Raw genomic sequence first — 22896 nt, 5'->3', positions numbered from 1 at the left:
AGCAGTGTGACTCTTTTGAAAAGCACTAGAAGAACAGGAAGAAACAGGAGACCTGAGGCAAGACATCTTTCTCTTTCCAACCCAGCAGCAAGAAGAATAAGACGTTTGCTCTTTATTATTTAGAGAGCCTGTCACAAGTCACACGAGAAGGCAAGCATTCCAAAGATCTTTGATTCTTTTTGGCTCTGACCAAGAAAATAAATGACTGAGAAAGTTTAACTGTTTATAAAATGTCGCTGGTGGAAGGACTTTTCAGTGGGTTAAATTCTATAAAATCATTATTTTTGGAGGCAACACAGAGGAGAGAAAATAAACATAATTTTGGATAGAAGCATGTTGAGTAGGGTTTGCATGGACTTGCATCTAAATGTCAGAATGTGGCATCAAAGCCTCAGTTTGATGGGGTTACCTTTCTTGGGTGACCAGAGGATGTGTTAAGGCATTCTTTTTCCTTCAAGCTTTTGAAAATAGACCGAGGACCACAATTCCCAAAACCACCTTCATTTAGCTCTGACCTTTTGTAAAATGTAGGTCAACTTCCTTCCTCTAATGACTTCTAAACTCATCAGTGGTTGTAGATGTTCGTGCACTGATCTCCTTCTGGCTGCTTTTCTGAATTCTGATTACTGAGCAAGTGTAGGGAAGACCCAGGAATGCCAGAATGATCCAGTCACTGCACGGGTTCACTTTATAGATGTCTTCTTTTCTTCAGAATGTTTTTTATTTCTATCTTACTTCAAATTCTGGGGTCATCAGAGTGACGAAGGGTACTTAAACACTCGACAACATGGTGGAAGTAAAAATCTGTTGTAGAATCTGAGGGATGTCCTTGGTGTCCATGGCGACGAAAGATCGGCCAGCTGGTAAGGTTCTCTGAAGCCTGCCAGGATGGAGGGGAAGAAAATTACCATTGCAAATCAGGACTCCCCACAACCTCTGCATGGCTTCTTAGGAAAGGAAGTGTCCACTTCCCAATACTTTGCTCGCTGCCTGCGCCTGAATTGGCTGTTACTAAGCAATGAAAGGCTTGGAAGAGTAACCGGGAGAGACACAGTGAAAGCAGTGAACCAAAAGAAAGGTCTTTTTAGTGAGAAAATCAACGAAATTGAAAAGAAAGAAATATCTTCCATTTGTTACTATCATTTCCTGGTGTTTCATATTCCCTGGATGGACAGAGCACTAGGGATCATATAGGATCAGTTCACCTGGGTCCAGTAAATGTGTTGACCTCACACTATACTTCTAAGTGCTTTTCCTTCTTTAGAAAATAGGCCTCCAGAAATGTTGCCCAGCCAAACCTTGAGTGGCTCATTTTCTCTTCCTTCCTTTCTCTCTCTCTCTCCCTCTCTCCCTCTATCTCTCTCTCTTTCTCTCTCTGGCTTCACATCACACATATGAAATGTAATCTGGATTATTCAATTGTCGCTTCATTGTCACTGATGTTTTATAGACATATTTTTTCAACTCATTTTAAAGTAAATTTTTGAAAACTTACAGCAGGTTTTAGGTTGAATTAACCTTAAAAATAACCTGTCATTGAAATTATTTTTTAAGATATCAATTCATTATTTGGAACAAAAGGCCATTATGAAGGCAACAAAACTGCAAGACACAGTTCTATTTCTTTCATGCTGCCAACAAAGTTTGGTTTTGGAATGACATTTAATAAAAGTCAACCATCCTGTGTAGTATCATACATTTGGCATGCCTGGTAGACCAGCTAATTCTGCAACGTATCTCTTGCCAGTGGATGTTGGACCACTTCCCTAGGAAACCACAAGGGTATTATTGTGCTTCCCTAAGTACTCAAACAGGATCTCTTCACTAGAAAGACAAAATAGCCATTTCAACTCAACCAGTATTTGTTGAACTTGCCATCTGCCTAACACTGGGGAAAATCTGGGTAGAAAGCGCGGCATGGCTTGTGTTTGAGGACACAGAGGTTCTAGAAAATGTAAAGTGCTAACATGTAAAACTAAAAAAAATACAAAGTCAGTTGTCCTAAAGTGACTGTAATTACATATTAAGTCTGTCCTTAACCTTACTCTGCAGCAAGGAGAAGGGAATAGAAAGAGAAAAATGTCAGCATTTCGGATGAAAACATTTCCTATTCTATAAAGGACGCTACACTACAGAATATGACAGGTAAGAGAGGTAGAAAATCAAAAAGGTAGACCCTCTGTGCTGTAGGCAGGGATTTGTTGTTGTTGCTTTTGGAAGGCAATATACTTTCACTTGTGTTTTCTGCTTTTTTTCTTTTCAAAGACATGGTCTTTCTCCGTTGCCCAGATTAAAGTGTAGTGGCATAATTGAAGTCAAGATACATACCCACCTCAGCAACCTGAGTAGGGGACTACAGGCATGAGCCACCAGGCACCTCTAATTTTTATTTTATTTTTTGTAGAGACAGGGTCTCACTATGTTGCCCAAGCTGGTCTTGAACTCCTGGCTTCAAGCAGTCTTCCTGCCTCCTCATCCTCCCAAAGTGCTGGGATTATAGGTGTGAACTACTGTTCCTGGCCTATTTTCTGCTTCTTACAGGTATTTTAACAGAGATAAACCATGAGCTCTTTCTGTTTATAATTCAAAAAGATAAATACTAGTGTGTTCAAGTTATGAAAGTGTTTCTAGATCTCTCCTTTCAGATCATACCAGTGGTACTCATTGTCTGACCAAAAGTTTCTCTATTGAATCAGTATATTCTGTGTAGCATCTAACTATATATTGTCTTATGCCATCTTCCTAGTCAGAAGGGACATATATGTGTGTATACACACACGCACACACACACATACACAAAGGCATACACATATGTAGACTTAAATATATATGTACACATATTCTTTTTTATTGGGGAGACATATTTATGAGAATATAATATATATGTCTATATATGTATGTCTACCTATAACATACATAGACATACATACCCACAAACATAAGCATTATCTCTTATGTTAGGAAAATAGATGTTCACTATTTTGAATATAAATTTGAACACAAAATTATTAGACTGAACTTGGTTCCTTGATATAAAGTGCCAAATGTATAAGATAATGTCTTATTTGTTAGTGGACAAATCAATTTACTAATTACTTATTTTATTATTGGCCTAAATATAAACTAAAAAATAATTTTAAATTATCACTGTTCATCCAAACAAAAGTTAGGCCATATCCCCTCAACTAGATTATAAGCTCCTTAAGGGTAGTAATTCTAGTTTCTGATTTTCCCCCATCTCCCTCACTATCCCTCATGATGCTAAGACCATGAAACAGCATGTCAGCTGCTTAGTCTTTCTATTCTTGCCCTTTGTTGTATGCTAAGTTGACACTTACCTGGTTGCTTGATCACCTAAAGAGCCAATAAAAATGGCAAAAGCATTTACTTGAGGGTCACTTGTTAGAATCTGGGCAAACTTGGCGGGATGTATTCCATATCGTGACAGGTTCGCATCGCTCAAGACTATCACAAAGTACTCATCAGCTTCTTCTTTGACAATTTCCTTGATGGCATGTTCTGTCCCTTCTAAGGTGTGGTCCCCACTCATGCAGAACTGAGAGTGGGCATGCATCGTCTGGAGGTAAGAGACATTGTACAAAAGCCATGGGTGAGAAACTTCTTTTTAACAAACATGCTGATTTTTCTATTGACCATGCATAAATATTAAATATTATACATGAATAGTAAGTCAGAGTGGGCTCTATTTAGAACATTCAAGTGTCAAGAGTATGCAGTGATGTTTTTATTTGGTATAGACTTTAGTTAGAAACAGAGTTGTTCCAAAATGATTGGCACTTACTTTTAAAATTCAAATTTCCATTTAAAATGCGAAAATATATAAGAAAATATAAAACTTGGGATAACACTGGAGGATGGAGATGATACAGAAGAAAAACAAGGACTGGGTTGAGTTCTCAATAAAGTTTTACTACTAAATATTGTACTCACATCAATAGAATGGAGGAAACTTACTTTAAAATTGTGGTGTCTTTCTATTGTGGATTTAAGTGTGTGAAATTATTATTATTTTTAAGTGTGTGAAATAAAATCACCCACACATAACATTGGGGCTAGAGTACTCTAAAAGGGATCATTCTTTTCCTTCTATTGAACAGGTAGGGGTTGAGAAGAGCTATATTAGATATACACGGGACCTACGTTGTAGAATTCTAATCTAATACTAACTATTCTAAAAATATATAGGGAAAAGTTTTAAATATGTGGTAGAGAAAAAAATTTTAGGTATGATGGGTGTTTTCTCAGTTTAATGCTTGAATGTTTGTAAAACTGATAGTCTTTTTGCTTCTTGTATCTACTACTTCTTCAAGAAATCTTTTTAGTCTTTACCTAATCTGATATTAGTTTTCATAATATAAGCGTAGGTGAATATATTTACCTTCAGAATTTCTAGTCTTTGCTTATTGTCCTTGGGGATTTTGTTAACTGGAACTAGGCCAATGTTGTAGCCATCTCCAGAGTGTCCAGCGATGTCGTACTATATGCAAGAGAATCACAGAGTTAGAAACCTCTGTCCACTATAAATGTCCAACTCTGGATGGTTGCTGTCTAAAGTGCTCAACATACGGCTATAAAAAAGTACAGTGAAACAGATGTGAGTTTATCAACAAAGGTAAACAAACTTCAGATGCATCATTTCTGATCCATTCTCTTCTGTGATCTTTACTCTCTAGCAGGAGTAGAAAGTGAGATGAAGGCTTCAGGGTCTACTGCAAATTGCATTCTTAACTTTCAGGGGAGACAAAAAAACACCCACACATACACATACTGTGACAGACAGAATTCTAAAGTGATCCTCCAATTCTAGCCTCCTGGTATACATGCTCTTTATGATCTTGTTTCCTTAGGTGTAGGCAGGACCCATTAATATAATGTAATATAACTTGTGATTAGGTGAACTCTACGGTGAAAGGGAATTTGGAGACATGATTAAGTTTACCTGACTGTGAGTTTATCAAAAGGTAGATTATCCAGGTGGGCCTAAACCCATCAAATGAGCTCTTTAAAAACAGTTTTTTTCGGCTGGTGATAGAAAGGGAAGATGGGAAGATTTGAAGGACAAGGGGGATTTGACATGATGGACTTATTTATGACAGACAGAAAGGGGACACAGGAAGGACCTGAGAGTGGCATCTAGGAGCTGAGGGCAACTCTGGCTGAAAACCAGCAGGGAAACAGGGATTTCTGTCCTACAACCACAAGAAAGGTTCCTCCCCAGAGCCTCCAGGTAAGAACTCAGTCTGGCTAACATCCTGATTTCAGCCTTGTAAGACCTGAGGCAGAGAACCTAGCTGAGCCTGCCTGACCTTCTAAAGTACAGAGCTATGAGTTAATAAACAAGTATTGTTTTAAGCTACTATGTTTGTGGTGATTTGTTATACAACTAAACTATAATAAATTTAGTTTTCTCCTGTTGGCAAAAGTGAAACATATTCATTATAGAAATTACATAAAAGCACAAAAGAGAAAGTAAAAATTACCCTTATTTCCATTAATGAAAAACCCTGCTAACGTTTTGTTGTATAAGCTCCTTCCTCTCAATATATGCATAAGGTTATACCTTCACATACAGACAAATCTACATCAATACAACTGTGAACTAAATGGATAGTGTTGACAATGACACCTCATAATCTGCTTTTCTACTTAATAGTGTATGACATGTATCTTTTAATTAGAAAGTACCTTTTTGATTCCCTTTCTCACTAGATACATGGGAAAGTCCTGTCTATTGAGAAAATACTAGAGCTGGGAGTCAAGTGCAACTCTTACAGAGTTTGGAAAAAAGTTTGGGGCCTGAGGAAAACTATAACTGGGGCAAAGTAGTTCCCTCCAACTGCTGAGTTTGTCCCCAATTCTCTCTTCTCTCTCACCACCCTCTAAAGATTTTTGTGATGTTAATTTATAGAACAGACCTTGGGGCATCTGGGCAGTTGGGGCATCTTCAAGGAAAAATCTGAGTGTGGGTCTGGGGAAAGAGACTTCAGGGAGCACTGTGAGTACTACTGAGATAAAATACTTAAAAATCTGTAACATAGCCGGGCTCGGTGGCTCAGCCTGTAATCCTGCGCCTTTGGGAGGCTGAGGTGAGTGGATTGCCTGAACCCGCGGGTTCGAGACCCACCTGGGCAGTGAGACCTCATCTCTACAATAAACCAAAAAATCAGCCGGGCGTGGTAGCGCGCGCGTGTAGTTCCGGCTACTTGGAAGGCTGAGGCGAAAGGATCGCCGGAGCCCAGCAGGTCCAGGCTGTGGTGGCCGGGAGCGGCCACTGCACTCTAGTCTGGGCGACAGAGTGAGACTCTAACTCAAAAAAAAAAAAAAAAATCTGTAACATACACCAACAAATTATCAATCAACAGCTGGGTTTTAAACACTACTGGGCAATGTAGGGGAATGTAATTATTTCTTTTCACATCTCTTCCTTTAAAATGGTGAGGCCAAAGCTCATCTTTAAACTTTTAGTATCTGTGAGAATGCTTAGCAAGTTTACTGCACAAATGTTTTAAGAGAGAGTTTGCAATCAAATTGGGGTAACGAGAAGCTTTCCTTTTGCATATGGGTTACATTTTTCTGCAAATAAGCTGTTTGAAGGTGGGATGCATTTTTTTTCCCCTCAGCAATCATGGGATAAATGGCAGTTAGCCCAAGCTGGCTGACAAAAAAAAAAAAAAAAAAAAAAAACAACCCATAACATAACTGAAACGGTTGTATTTAAAATGGGAAGAAACAGAAAAAAATGTTTGTTGAAATCGTTGTGCAAAAATAGGAAGTCAGAAGGGGATTATTTGGGGAAGATGAGTTCCACTGTAGATTGCTGAACTTGTCCTGGGGAGAGATGTGGTTAGAGGTGACACCCCAGCAGTCAGTCCCAGGTGAGGGACATGAATGGACACCCATATATATGATGTCCAAATATGTAAAAGCTGTAAGTCTGGCTACAAACTGTGAAATAAAATGTGTTCTGTTCTCCCACTTTGATAAATACACATTATAATAACCTGGAAAGCCAGGACAAATTTCAAATACTTGGGTTCCTTAAAGTTCTGTGCTAGAACATGGCAGCGTGGCCAATACTGGCCACTGACCTACAGCCCACATTCTTCTCTCTCACACTGGCTTCTACCCAACGAGGTGCCTCACACACACGTGGTGGACCCTAGCCCTCTTACCCACACTTCTTCATCACTCCATCATAACCCCCCTGACAGCTGCTCCTCGGCTACCCCTCAGACCTTGGGGTGCTCACACCATTGGTGACTTTGCCCTGGGAAGATGGATCTAGGAAAGACCCCCATGTAGGGCACGGAAGTAGGCCTGGGGTCACTTGGCCAGGATAGTTGGGGATCCTTGGTACCAGGGGCAAGATCTAGAAACAGGGGCTTTAAATGGGCATGCCCTGTTGGCTCCATAGACTCCTGAACTCAGGGAGGGGCATGGTCAGAGGAGGCCAGAGAGGAGCCATGGGTCAGGGCCTGGGTGATTATTCTGTGTGGTCTGTGTTCTGTGCCTGGTTTTAAGTTTGTTTGTTTTTTTCAAACACAAAGGATAATACAAAGTAACCATGAGAAAAATTTTTCACTGTGTTAAAAAAAAGGTTGACAATAAATGCTTTCTAAGGATGTAACACATTTCATATATTTTTAAAAAATCTCCTTATAGTTTGTTACCAATATAGTGAAAAGGTGACAGATTTAAAAAACTGAAATCTAAAAGCAGTTCAGCTCTTGAAAACTGTTTGGTTTAGGAAATGACTGGCTTCAGCATACACCTGACTAGGGTCATCATGTGTTCAGTGCTAGGATTGGCACAGACGTGGAAAGCTTGTAGCATTCTTCCATGGGAGCATACACAAGGGAGGCCCTCAAAGCTCTGGTTTGACAAAGGTCATAGCAGGAACTGTTTGTGGCCAAGAAGAAAGTTCTCCTGAGAAGGTGCCAGGCAGGCCACTGTTATTATGGGGCTGGTGAAGTAATCTGTTAACCAGGATCTTACACACGAGGAAATAGGATCAGTTTCCTGAGCCAGTAGGTTTCCTGTATTGGGTTGAGGTAAGAGGGAGGGTTATGAACATGTTTACTTTTCCCTCCATTTTAACTGATGGCTAGAGTTCTTACTAATCAGATGACAATGACTGAGACTACAGAAATCTTTGATCATGTGTTCTGTTCACAGGTGAACATAACTTGCAAAGAAAAAAGTTACCAGCTAATAATTTTAACAAATAGCAGTGCAGTCAAGAAGGCACCTGAGGGACAGGATGGGGCTTACACGATGATTTGGAGCCCCTGCTTTCTCATCTTCCAGATGGGCCCGGGGATTATTTTGTGCTCAGAGCCAATAAAATGCTTGAGAGAAACCCAAAGTTTATACAAATGTGGACCGTTCCCTGGTGTCACAGTTAATCATTTTAAGCTTCCATTAAAAGCAATACTTTGTCGTAATTATCTAGTATCTGCTAGCCAAGGATTCCAACACCTTTTACACACAGTACTTTGCTAATCCTCAAAACTGTCTGGGTTCAAGGACAGGTACATAGTCGCATCCACTTCCATTGTCTAACTACTGCTTCTCCCCTTTATCTGGTCTGGTTCCTGCCATGACTATGGTGAAATCTGACTTGACAGGACCTCAAAGCACTTCCATGGAGGAGCAAAGGGAGCCAGCAAACAAGGGTCCCACTGTCATTATCAAACCACCTAACATCTAGGTGAGAATTTTTTTCTGAGTAGCTCAAAATTTTTATGATCATTATTTCTCCACTTTTCAGAGTATTCCTGAAGTCCTTGCATGGTTTTATGTTTAGTGTTCAACAAAAATATTAAACTACATGAGTAAGGAAAAACCTTAACTAGACAGGACTGATTTAAATACTTTTTTTGCTTTAGAAACTTGTTTAAATGTCCTTTTGCTATATTTTCTTTTAAAAATCTTTTAAGGACCTTGAACGACTATTGGAATACTATAAGAAAAGGACTGGCAATAGTGGGAAACTGCGGGGAGAGTGGGGAGGTAGGATTGGCAGTAGTGGAAATCTGCCTGGGGAAGTGGGTACCTGCATAATGAATATCTGTAGACCTAACCCTGCATTGTCTCCCCACATCTTTAAAATAAAAAATTTAAAAGTTAAAATAAATCTTTTATTTAGAGAAAGGCGTAACAAATGAAAACAAATGCCAGATGTCAGTCTGAGACACAAAGACATCAAATAATAAAGATGATTTATAATGCTTAGAATGTAAAGAAAGCTTTATTAGAACAAAGTCATTAGCATTTTTATGAATAAGATTTATGTGTAAATTTCTATTAGCAAGGATAGTCATTTGCTGGCTTTAGGGGAGGCTATGCTTTATTACATGTCCATATTATAAGTAGGTATGAGACAATCAATCATCTGAGCTATTTCTGAAAACTATGATGTGTGAAATTCTAACCTCCTTCTAGAAGTCCAAACACACTATTCTAAGATGTCACCACTAACTATGGGTTGCAAAGGACTAGAAGATAAACACATGATTTAAAAGGTCAAAAGAAATGCCAGTAGAATTCTAGTGTTAGTGAATTATCTATAGTATTGCAGAAGAACCTTTTTTCATATCATAGAAGTCAATGTGAAAAGAATAATGTTCTGAAAAGTCAAGGATTCTAGACTTAGCTCTGACATTAACAAGTTGTTTTGACTTAGAGTAAATCACTTCACCTCTCCAAACCTTGTTTCTACCTTGTAAACAATGCTGGCTTAGAAGATCACTAATACTGTATACTTGTAAATCATGTGACCTTAAGCTTTGAATAAATTTGTTTATCATACCTCCTTTGAATGGTGAGGTACTGAGGGTGGAAGACAGAGCACTTTACCTAAATGTTGCACTTATTCCTGAATAACAGTTTTTAAAAAATACCAATTGGACAGAAATAAAATGGCTGTAAGAAACAGGGATAAAATATCAACTAAGAGTCCTGGCCTGCAGTCAGAACTCAAGTCCTGGCTTTTCACTGTAGCTGTGTCACCTTGGAAAAAGTATTTAACCTCCTGGAATCTTTGGTTTCTCATCTGTAAAACAAAGAGGGCAGTGAAAATAATTTCCAAGATCATTCCTGCCCCCAAAATTCAATGATATGTCCAAGAATGAAAAAGCCTGAAAAAGTTTCAGGAACATCTATGTCTTGTTTTCTTTTTCTTTTTTTTATTTTTTGAGTCAGAGTCTCACTCCGTCACCCAGACTGGAGTGTAGTGGCCAGTCCCGGTCACCGCAGCCTCGACCTGCTGGGCTCCGGCGATCTTTCCGCCTCAGCCTTTCAAGTAGCTGGAACTACAGGCGCACGCTACCACACCCGGCTAATTTTTTTGATTTATTGTAGAGATGAGGTCTCGCCAAGTTGCCCAGGTGGGTCTTGAACTCGCGGGCTCAGACAATTCATTCACCTCGGCCTCCCAAGGCGTGGGATTACAGGCTGAGCCACCAAGCCTGGCCTATGTCTTGTTTTCTTCTGACAAGGGAGGAAACATCTAAATCTGACAGGATCAATGACACTTTTTCCAAAACGAAAGTCCTCAGAGTCTATAAGAAATAATAATCCAGTATTTGCCCTAAATAAATGGCTTTCTTTCTTTCCTTTAAAAAATGTTTAGCAGTGGAACGAAACATTTCCTCTAAACGAAATTTGCCTAAAGCCCAATTTATGCAACATTGTGCACTATCAGTACCCATGAAATTATTTTAGTTGAAATGGGGATGGACCCAGGCTCGATGGCTCAGCCTGTAATCCCACGCTTTGGGAGGCTGAGGTGAGTGGATTGCCTGAGCCCGCTGGTTCGAGACCCGCCTGGGCAACTTGGCAAGACCTCATCTCTACAATAAATAAAAAAAATGAGCCGGGAGTGGTAGCGTGCACCTGTAGTTCCAGCTACTTGGGAAGGCTGAGGCAGAAGGATGGCCAGAGCCCAGCAGGTCAAGGCTGCGGTGGCTGGGAGCGGCCACTGCACTCCAGTCCGGGTGACAGAGTGAGACTCCAACTCACAAAAAAAAAAAAAAAAAAAAGAAAGAAATGGGGATGGAAGGGATGGGACAAAAAGTACTGCCCACTAATCCACCCCTCCCAAAACATCCTTTGAGGGTAACTTGTTACACTGTTAGAAAACCACTGCCCTAGAATATGGTTTGTATGCCTTCATAGAAACAATAAATTTGAGGTACTTTTTTCCCTCAAAGTTCAACTTCTGAATAACTGAATAAATCTGTTTTGTGGTGCCACTATTTGAGTGGCAGAAAAAGTCATCTAATTCTGATGTTATTGAGTACTTTGAAAAAATAATTAAGTCATTAAGAGCTTTTGAAAAGGATGTCTATTTCTAGATTACAGTGAAAACATTCCCAGGGGCTTGGAGAAATCACGAGCAACAAATTGGAATGAAGGTAATGGGAAAACATACTTCCTGATTAAAATGAAATGGTTCACATAACCATTATTGTTCCACCTTTCTCTCTAGTGTTTAAGCACCCCATGAACATTAAGAATTATGCTGATTATAAGCTTAGAGGAGCTTATGCTGATTATAAGCAAATGATGTTGCTCTGGTCTTAAGTGACCTTCTGTGAATGCTATTTCTGCGAACAACTGAATTCAGTTGGTAGAGCAATTATGAAAAACTTTAAAAACTCCAAATGGCTTAGAAATGTGTCTTGCCACTGAATCACCTTTCCTCCTCAGTAACTCTTGCTCAAGGGCTCCTGTGGTTTGGCATGGGCCATGAAAATGTGGAATAAAGTGAAGCTAACTTCAAATGAGCCTCCTGGACCTGGGCTGTAACTACTCAGTACTCAGGAGCTGAGTCCAAGCCAAACAAAGCACAAAGCAGATGCCAAGAGAGACGGGGAAGAGTTCGGATCACAGACCAGGCCCGTGGCTTCTGAAGGTTTCAAAGCAAATACAGACGAGACAACTTTATAACTGAGGGATCACTGCAGGAAGACGACATTAAGAACTGTCTGGAACTGGGGGATGAGGAGTCTCAGATCACGCTGCTGAATTCCTGACACCATGTGTGATGCCATTCTGAGTTATGGAATATAAACTTTTCACTAGGAGTTCTTCAAACTGTCTTCTGCTCATGCATCATTTTCCATTTTCTGAGTAAATTAAATTCTTTCATTAGTTATTCCTAGTCCCTATGCCTTATGCAAATGAGAAAATAAAAATACTAAGTTAAATATTATCACATAACACAAGGATACAGAACAGAATGCATGTTACACAGTCACTTGATGTACATGCATCAAATATCTCTACGAAGTGACCACACAATCTACTGACAGTGGAAAGCGGAGCTGAGGACGAGGGAGCCGAGACTCACTCCTCACTCTTCTTCCTTTTGTACTCTGTTCACCCATTACCTATACTCCTACATGCTTGCAGTCAGGCCTTCATATCTGCAGATGTGGAACCCGCGGACCCAGAGGGCTGACTGCGGGACTTGAGCATATGGATTTTCGTAGCTGCAGGGGGTTCTCAAGCCAATGCCCCCGTGGATACCAAGGTGAGCCTATCGTTATAAACAGAAAAAGCTCTCACAGAATGAAGAGGATGCATCCCATCTCCTTCCTGCTGTCTACAGAGGAAGCTGGGGAGTCCTAGCAGAGACTGGGTAGTTTATGGCTACTCAAAGTCTCAGACATGTTGGTGGGGTGATAGGGAGATGATACAGTTTCCCCCACATGGAGGGAAGGCCTGTTGGGGATTCTGGAAATACACGGGATTTGGGAACAAGTTAAATGGCACCATGAGAAAACCACCAAACAAATCCAGAGTAAGGGACATTCTATAAGACAACTGGCCTGGTCTCCTAAGAGAATGACAGTCATGAAAAGAAAAAAGAAAAAAATAAAGGTAACAGTATGGTAGGTAGGTACTCCAGATTAGCAGAGGTGAACAAGACATTACAACCAAAAGTAAGGTGCAGAATTTGACTGGATCCTGGATGGAGGTATGGGGAGAGGAGACAACTATAAAAGACACTTTGGGACACAATTTGAATGGATATTATAAGGTATTAGGGATTATTGATAATTTTCCTAGGTGTGATAATGATATGAAAATTGTGTTAGAGAATGTCCCTACTTTAGGAGAAATATAATAAAGTATTTAGAGGTAAAGTATTATGCTGCTTATAATACTTTTTTTTTGAGTTGGGGTCTTTTTTTTTGAGTTGGGGTCTCACTCTGTTGCCCAGGCTGGAGTGCAGTGGCACGCTCATGGCCACCCTGTTTCAACCTACTGGGCTCCAGTGATCCTTCTGCCTTAGCCTTCCAAGTAGCTGGAACTACAGGTGTGCACTACTACGCCCGGCTAATTTTTTAAAAATTTCTTGTAGAGACGAGGTCTCGTCAAGTTGCCCGGGCTGGTCTCAGACCTATGAGCTCAGGCAATCTACTTGCCTCGGCCTCCCAAAGTGCTGGGATTACAGGATAATTCACTTTCAAATGATTTGAGGGGGGAGAAAAAGTAGTATAAATATTTGGAGAGAAATATAAAGAAAGTAAGCTAAATGTTAACAATTAGTGAACCTAAGTGAAGGCATATGGATGTTCTTTTACTGTTCCTTCAACTTTTTTTGTAGGTTTAAAAATTTTACAAACAAAAAGCTGGGAAATAAAAAAGAAAGTTTAAAAATAAAACCAAACAAAAAAGAGAAAACACACAAAAGAAGAGTCCCAGACGCCATCCTACTCTGTCTACCTAGTCTTCCAATGCTGGGGAAAGTCCTTCTGTGTCTGGGTCTCGGTTTCCTGTTTGTGGAATGAAGAAGCTGGAGAAAATGACCTCTGAGGTGACCTTGGTTCTCAAGTCTGTGGATATGATGAGGAATTTTCAGGAACAGGATTTGGATGCCTCCCACAGCCCACCTTGTTCCTCTAGACAATCACCCAAGTACAAGTTTTTCCTCAAAGAGACTCAAAGAGCTTGTTTTGTGAAGTGTTACAAGCTTTTCCTTTGGTTGGAAAAATTATAATACGCTAGTTTCTTAGACTTTCTATGCCCTTAAAAAAAGTTCTAACGGAACTGTAATGAGTATGAGGAGTAGATTTTTAAGTGCAAGAAAAGGCACAAAAGCAAAACTATTCAAATAATTCCTGCTAAAAATCTAACAGCATAAAAAGTGAACTCAAGCACTGACCAAAGTTTATTTTATCTTGGTGTCTTGATACAATTTCAACTGGATTTGTCAGTCAGATATTGCTATGGTTATCATCTCATTATCGCTGTGGTTGTGCTGATAATAACTGAGGAAATTCTTACCCTGTTGTGGCAACTGAAGAGAGAATCAGCAAAACACTGCTCTAGGATGGCGCCCTGAAGAGGAGCGTGTGAGGAAGCATGCTGTTTACACCTCAGTCCTGCATGTCCGTCCCTCCTGACCTCCTTTAGAATGAGTAGCTTTCACCCCTCCCTCTCCAGGTCACTAGCTCAGCTCGGGACCTAGCAGCGTGCTCTACTCTTGGCGAGTGCTCAATTAATGTTTGCAAATTTGTTTAATTTAATTGACATCCAACAGGTTACATGGCAATAATTTGGTTTGTAACTGCCAATTAAGAGCAAAATGAAACAACATCTTGTGAAATGCTCATTTCCTTGATATTCTTCCTTTTTGTGTGTGACATATTCAGTTTCTTTAATAGTTCTTCCAGATTACAGATTTTCAAAAGTGAGAACTGGACAAATAGGAATTTCTCTACACACGGGCTGTGCAAGATGCAATAAAATACTCAGCCCGCCCCGTGATGATCACATCATCGACCTGGAGGCATGAGAATGGCTCTCTGAACCCTCTAGTAGCTTTGTTGGCTTCTGCCTTCTGTCTCATCCTTTACCCAGTTCTGGGGAGCTGTGTCAACACTTTCTTGGGCAACTCCTAATAAATCTTCTTTCTAAAAGAGGTAGTTCAGCATGTAAGTCAGAGCAGTTCTGCTCTCAAAGATGTAGAAATCATCTTTCTAGCTGGAGATTTTATTCTGGATAACTATGAATCTGCTAACTTTAACAGTGGCATGACCTAATTTGCTATGGTTTATAATGGGTTAAAATCTCCATATAGCTCAAAGAGATCTCAGGAACACTAGAATTGAAGATCCATAAAAAAAGCAAGTGGGCTAATCCCAATATTAGCAACACTCAAAGGTTTTAAAACATCAGCTAGGATGTGAGTATTTACACTAAGACAATGGATGTCTAACCATCCATCCATTGGTCATCAATGTCCATGTGATTTAAGAATTAAACTCCACCTCATACTAGGGTCTAAAGCATTTATAATACACGTTTTCTATAAACTCATGAAACAAAAACAAACAAACAAAAATCAAGAAAAACTTACATCTGAAGGCATGTCAGTTCATAGTCAAGGGAAGGAAAAAACTGAATACCAGTCTGCAAGCCTTAAGACATAACAAAGTTGTCATATCTGGTCTTTGATTTTGGCTCTGAGCTTCCGGGCAACTAAAACCAAGAGGAAATCTTGAGCAGTTCCCTGGCTTTCACTAATCACAAGTGGAAACACATTTTAGTTCTTCAAGGGAAATGAAGCTACTCCTCATGGGGAAAGTCCATGTCTTACTTGTATTTGTAATCTGTACTTGAACAGAACCTGGTAATCCCCAGCCTTCACTGGCTAAAGCTGCCCTTTCCCTATTACTTTATTCTCAAAGGGATTTCTCATGTAGAGCTTTCTACAAGGGAGAATTGAACAAACAGAACTCTCTCTATACACTGGCTGTGTGAGATGCAATGAAATACTCAGCCCACTCTGAAATAATCACACCATCTACCTGGAGGCATGGGAATGACTCTCTGAACCCCAGGAAATTCCGGGGTAGTATCCTTAAAAACAAGCCTAAAGTAAGCCTGCTCCTTGTTGCGTGCCTCACAACGCAGAGGTATACTCAGGGACAAAAGCCTAGAGTGCATGGGGCTGTCAAGACTGATAACGATCTGAGATTGTTGACTCCTGAGGGCCATGTTTAATCCAGAGTAGAATCTAGAATATCTACATATACACTGTGCATCCTTTACATATGTCTGCATACACACCATGGACTTTTGCTAATAATTATGCGACATGTGATTACATCCATGGTTGTTTGCTCTGGTAAGGGCCAGAAGTGCAGGTGCTGTCATGGCTGACTAAGCACAGGTGAATAAGCTCATACTGGACAGTGACACAGTCATGTGGAGAATACTTCTGCATGCTCAGACCTCTGAAACTGAGGGAGTACAGCAAACTGAGCAAGAGTAAAATGGAAATCGTTGGAATTGAAAGCTGTTTTTCTCCCAGGGTGATCACCTTCACTGTCATCTGGGGAGACACCTATGACTGTGTAACCCTTACCCTCATGGAGAGGGAATGTGATGCTGAGAACAGTGTGTTTGGAGGGTGAGCTCAAGCCTTGACAGGCTGTCTGGTCAGCAATGGGGCAGGAGTGGGAAGGTGTGGGGAAGTAGGATAAGGACAGGAAGCACTGAGGAGGCTTGGAACAGACTCAGTGTGCTTCTAAGCAGGTGTTTAATTTTTTTTCCCCCTAACATTATGGCTAACATACACCTTGTAAAGTGTAGCTCTTTCTTTTTTAGTAATTGGTCCTTTACATTATCATATTATTTTCTGATTGTTAGAGCAGATAAAGCAAAAGGTTCACTTTCTGTGCACTGATATATGAGTTAGTGAGAGGATGGAGATTTGTGTCCACTCTGGGTGGAGTCTGTATCCATCCTCATGCCCTAACTCAGGGCAGACTCCTAGGTGGATGTGGCCAGTGATGCCTCTCATCTTTAGGTCATGCCATTACCTTGAACTTTTCCTCACAGTTCTCGAAGGCTTCCATGACCATACATACAGCCTCCATGGAGCGCTCGAGTCGACCATCTACCCCGTTGAAGCGATACATGCTACCAGACACATCTACCACGAGGCGCAGACGCTTGGGTTTCTGTTGAGGGCTGCCCACCTGAGGGAAGGAATGATAGAAAAGCTTTGAGAACTGGGAAAACTCCTTGGTTGCTGTGCTGGGGAGCTCGCACATGTCCCAGAGTGTTAGCTAAGAGGTGGGCAGATCAGTCATAGGACACCACACTAGGCTGTCCCGGCAGGTGGAAAGGTATTTATGGATTATATTTCAGTAAGTAGAATGTCATACCTGTATTGGTAGTTGGGGCCATATGGAAAAGATTTTTCTTTGGAATATAGTCCTTTTAAAGCTCACTTTAGTAAAGCTGCCTTGCTGAGGCAGATGCCTTAAAAATGATATGATGTCTTAAAAATAATAATCTGGAATGACACATCATTTTCACTGCATGACTCAGAGTCAGTAATTATAGCAACAGTTTGTGTTACTTGGGAAAAAGTCCACACCGATTTTACTTGCACCTGTTGTATAGTGACTTGAAAATCATTTTCCACGTGAGCCACAGCCTCAGATTCTTGGAACAAAGTTACATGATGGGGGCTTGACCAAGAACTACAGGAAAACATTTTTAAAACGTCTTTTATCTTGAGTAAGCTCTAAGTTTTCTCTTCCTTCCAGTTACTGAACTACTGCTTCTCTTTTCCTGGTAGTTAAAAGCATGAAAGTGTCATCTAACTGCTGTCTGGAAATAACTGTCAATTAGAATGTGAAACTTAGGAGATTCATTTTGATTTTGGTCCCATGACAGTCAATTTGCAGATTTTAAAAAAAGTTTATTTGCCAGTTCTACTGACCAAAAAAGAAAAAGAAGAAAAATTCCACATTATTCTGTTATTACACACTTGCTGACATGTATGAAAACTAATGAGTAGAGTTAGCAATTTTAAGAAAATACTGTGGGCATTAGGAGTATAATGGTTTGAGGCAAATTCAACATATTAAAAACTTGTTGAGTCTGCCCAATTAAGAACACTGCCACATGTGCTCCCATGACTAACTCACAATTTCAGATGTATCCAAACACATTTGTTGACCACAATGAGTCAGTAAAGCAGTTGTTGATTCATACCAATGACACAGAAATAAGAACTCCCCCAAATCACCACCAGATCTTCTCTAAATAAACATTTAAAAGGAATGACGCTTCCTCCCCCACCAGTTACTATTCCCCCCCACCCCCCACCCCCAACTCTCCGTGGCTACTCAGCAGTTCTGGTTATTCAGGAATATAGGAGATCAGAGAGTGCTCCAAGACACTCTATATTTCATCCTGCTGCCTTTTTTTGTTTTTTGCGATTGTATTATAAATATTTTAAATTATGGCTGCCTAAAACTTTACATACTGTGATTATAGCTATTTAAGAGAGACTTTCTTATTTTCTAAAATTTTCTTAAGTTTTATGATGGACACAGAACTTTAAGGTAACAGAACAATAGAAAATCACCAGGATTGCTTTATTGTCTTTACTTGAAGAATCCTCTGGGATTAACAGATACACTGGGTGTCTTTAGTTTTCCCTCCAGGGCACCTGCTCTGTGTCCTGGGAGCCCATCTGTATGGACTGTGCTGGGGTTCAGAAACTGATACTTCAAAATATGGTGCTTTGACATGCTGAACTGAAGAAGCTTCAAGATCTCTCTGACCCCCTCCTGCTTCCCAAGCAAAGCACAGGATGTTTCTGAAGCTCCATTATCTGTCTAAAGTTCGGATCCACCAGGTTAAAAAACAAAACAAACAACAACAACAAAAAAAGACAATTATCTCTGGTCCCTTCCCTGAGTTTTCATAAAATGAACTCATGTCAGAGGAAGAAAGATGGAAGTCTGTTAACCACTGTCTACTCTGTGGGCCCAAAAAACTTTGTCCTGGGCCACCCTACGTTCTTCAAGCCCACTGAATTCCTCTAAAAACAATGAACTACCCCACTACAATCATCCACATTTCCCATTTTCCTTTCCCTTAAGAAGAGTCTATAAGTATTAAATATCTGTACTCCTTTGTGTAGTTGGGTAATCACTCTGTGATTCCCCCCATGCACATTAATACATGTGCATGCCTTTTCTCCCTTTAATCTGCTTTGGTAAACTGATTTTCAAAGAACCTTCGAAGGGCGAAGCAGAAGTGTTTCTTTGATTCCAACAACCACATCAGCTACTATCTTGGCTGCTGGCTTCCTGTGGACTCTGCTTGATGGGAGGCACTGGCAGATGAGAGGGAGAGGCTGGGGTATTTGTTCCCTCAGTTCCTTCTCTGCTGTTGGCATGGGTTGGCTCTCCTCCAGAAGGCCACAGCTTTGTACACTATCTCCACCAGGTACCAGTAATGCTCTTTCGCTCTGCCTTTTTAGACCTAGGGGTGAGTTGGATCTCTGCTGTTGCTAGCTAGCTCTGGGTTTCTGTAGAGATTCTTTCTGGCTTTCCTAAATGACACTCTTACCTTTGTAAACAGTCTTTGTGTTGAATGTTCCTTAAGTTACCCAATTTGGGCAGGCCTTATGTTTCTTTCTAGGACCTTGACCTGCATAATAAAGAGTAAAATATTTGTGTTTTTCTTTTTCTTTTTTATATTATGCTTTCCTTGGTTGTCATATTCAGGGTTTGTGGTATTTTGACACAGCTCAAGAAAGCAAGTTTCTGTAAAGAAAATCGAACCACGCAGATCTGAGGCTACCAGCTTGCCATCACTTACCTGTGGCTCCATTTCACCCCGACGTTTGTAGATGGCTTTTTCGCCAGTCAGTCCATCAATGATCTTGGCATCATCTAGTTCCCCAGTCGCTTGATGTCTTAGCCACTGTCTTTCTTTACCTTTAGCCTACAATGACATACACAGCAAATCTTATTTAGTTCTGCAGGGTCTCTGACACACTTTGTGCATGAATAACAGGAAACACACTTGGGATCTTTTCAATAAGTGATGGATCTGCATGAATACAGTTGCAACAATGGACTGGTTTCTGCTCTGCTGACAAAGAAATGCCTTTTGTGTGGATTTTGTCTGTTTTAATTGTTTTAACATATTGAACAATAGAATGAACTCACTTAAAGCACACATGAACAGGAAGATGGCCAGGCTTCTCAAAAATTTATTAGTTAACAAAATAATTGACTTGAACTTGTTAACACTGTCTGTAAGCCCAGAGAGAACGTGATCTTCAGAACCCTTCCATTTGGAAAAAAAAAATTGTTATTCAAGTTCTCCGTGACTTAGTGTGTAAATGGCAACAGCTGAAAACAATAGCATATGATCATTTTGTACCCAACATGTCTCTTTGATCTTTTATGTTCAGAAATCTTCTGGATTACGTTTCTAAAGGTATATCCACTAATACTTTGGCACAATAATTTAAAAACTATGCCAGATGGACTAAGATGGTAGTAAAATTACAAAGAATGATAATATCCCAATCAAGGCATATGTTTATTGCAGTTAATGGCTAAATTTACATTAAGAGGTGGGAAGAATAGTTAAAATCTTTTTATGCAAGCAAACTAGAGGAGTAGTTAAGATCAAGTGCTCTGGTGTCAGACAGCCTGATTCTAATTGTTCTTTCACCACTATAGATATCTGATTGGCGGCAAATTACTTTACCTGTCTGCATCTCAGTTTCTTCATCTTTAAAATGAAGTTAACACAAGCACCTACTTTAGTGATTTATTGTGACGATTAAAGGAAATACTACATGGAATCGGCTGAGAAAGAGTTTGGCAATCTATGTTAGCGTACTATTACTAGTAGTAGGTAAAACACATTATGGACAGCTAAGTTCACTTTAAGGTAAGCATGTTTCCATTACTGTTTCATGGGAGATGGCTGTGTGACAGCTTTGTCATTGGAGATAAAAAGCCAAGCCTGAGGCAGCGGGTGTCTGTTTTAAGGGCTGATCAGTCGTTACACAAAGAAGTTTCACACGATATAACTATGAGTATTACAAAATGTATTGTTTTATTGTTCTTGATACCTTGGCTATAAACAGATACCAAATTACCATACTGGAATACAGATAAATTATTACAACATGTAATAAAGACAAGGAAACTCCTAAACCACCAGCATAAAGATATTACTTTTGGTGGGCAGTTAATTCCAGGAACTACCAGGTATGCTTCCCTTGGGAGAATGTTCTTTCCAGATATGTGTTCTTGACAAAAATCCCATGATCTCACAGGAAAATGGGGTGCATGGAAGCATAGCTATCACATAAAACTTGATAAGACATATCGCTAGGAGGAAGGGGTGAGCCCAGTCTTCCAGAATCCTCTCCCACTAGTCTATGGGTCAGATAGACAACCTTGACACACAGCGCCGTCCTTCTCAGGTCCCTCCCCTGCACCAGTGATTGGGACTCAGTTCCTACGGTGTCTTTCCTGTCTTTCCTAGTGTCTGGTGTGGATAATTTCTCAGGCTCCCAGTATAATTTATGCTGGGCAATACCATTTAGGTACCTTTGATCCTGACACTCTGTGAGTCTTGGAGGTGCCAAGTGGCAGAGGACTGGCTTCTAATGATTTTCATGGATGAGGACAGGCTCTCACAGACTACTCCACACTGGGAAAATCAGCATGGAGGAAAGTATTAAATAAAAGAGAGCATGGTAGCACTGGTTACCTGCCATCAGGGAAGCATGGGAGGTGGATTCTTGAGCTGGGTAAGAGGAACATGGGATTAAAACTGGAGATTATATAGCATCTTACTTAGCCATGCCATTGTCACCATTAAGCATTAGTTTCCCAAGTTTCACAACTATATTGACAGGGCAATCTGAGGATTGCCTGAGGACTCCCAAACCAATCCTATTAGCTGTTACATGGTTTTATTAACCAATGATGCTTTCACTATAAAAGAATCATTGCAGTGGCTACAGATTAAGTGCTTTTTGTGATTTTTAATGCATATCATAACTGTATTAAAAATAAATTTAAGCTCTACATCTAACCATGGAGTAGATATAAGATGCTAAAATTTGGCTGGGCAGAGTGGCTCATGCCTGCAATCCCAGCACTTTAGGAGGCTGAGGCAGGAGTTTTGCCTGAGCCCAGGAGTTTATGACTAACCTGGGCAACATAGCGAGACCTTGTCTCTATGTAACAGATAAACAAACAAACAAACAAAAAATTAGCTGGGTATGGTGGTATGTGCCTATAGTCCCGCTGAGGTAGGAGGATCATCTCAGTGCAGGAGGTCTGGGTTGCAGTGAGCCATGAGGGTGTCATTGCACTCCAGTCTGGGTGACATAGTGAGATCCTGACTAAAAAAAAAAAAAAAAAAAGGCTAAAATTCTAATAATTCCACTCCTTTCCCATATTTTAGCATTTCTAAAGAATGTATGTTTCCTACAATTGATGACAAAACAAAATTGCCAAGATAACAGGTAGAGGGATCAATTGCGACTTGATTGTTTTAGCTGGAGGACATACATATGACCTTGGCTGAGCACAGTAGATTATCAGCTCGCTGGATTACTACTACTGACAGCAACTGGCTTTTAACTTCAGGTAAAATTCCTAATTATTATTTGAAATGCCTCTAAAACATTATTCTACAATAGAACATTAGAATAATGAACAAATAAATGGAACATTAGGATGCCAATATTCTATAAGTAAAGAAAGATTCTTTGCCGCAGACATGACTGCATGTCCAATAAGACCTACGAGGGAAAGATTCTCCCAGAGGAAACATTTGGGTTTAAATCTGTTAGGAGGGCATATGCACAGAGGACTGCATGTCACAGGCCAGACCTTGTAATTAAAGAGAGAAGAAACCTCTAAATGTCATGAAGTAGGTCACAGAATGCCTAAAGTTATAAGAAGGTGGCATGGCTGACGGACCATGGTGGACTATCAAGAGCTGTACATTGGTGAAAAGATTTCAAGGGATGCTGTTAAATTTTCAGCAATATGTAATTCAATTAAG

General features: G+C 40.1%; 1 protein-coding gene across 1 annotated transcript in view; it reads right to left on the bottom strand.

The window, feature by feature from the left end:
* Positions 1–707: 707 nt before the first annotated feature.
* Positions 708–22896, bottom strand: part of LOC103261130 (von Willebrand factor A domain-containing protein 8-like) — a 50449-nt gene continuing 28260 nt past the window's right edge. The window contains exons 4-8 of the mRNA XM_021712711.1: positions 19669–19794; positions 16863–17021; positions 4400–4498; positions 3339–3577; positions 708–880 (exon numbers count right to left, since the gene is read on the bottom strand). Coding sequence (XP_021568386.1) covers positions 772–880; positions 3339–3577; positions 4400–4498; positions 16863–17021; positions 19669–19794 — 732 coding nt within the window. The 3' untranslated portion in view covers positions 708–771. The remainder of the gene's footprint in view (positions 881–3338; positions 3578–4399; positions 4499–16862; positions 17022–19668; positions 19795–22896) is intronic.

This window comes from Carlito syrichta, unplaced genomic scaffold (genome assembly GCF_000164805.1).
Source record: "Carlito syrichta isolate Samal-C Ts95f unplaced genomic scaffold, Tarsius_syrichta-2.0.1 Scaffold303608, whole genome shotgun sequence".
In the NCBI taxonomy this organism is placed as follows: domain Eukaryota; kingdom Metazoa; phylum Chordata; class Mammalia; order Primates; family Tarsiidae; genus Carlito; species Carlito syrichta.
The sequence above is the reverse complement of the archived record's forward strand: the minus strand, read 5'-3'. Positions and strand labels throughout refer to the sequence as shown.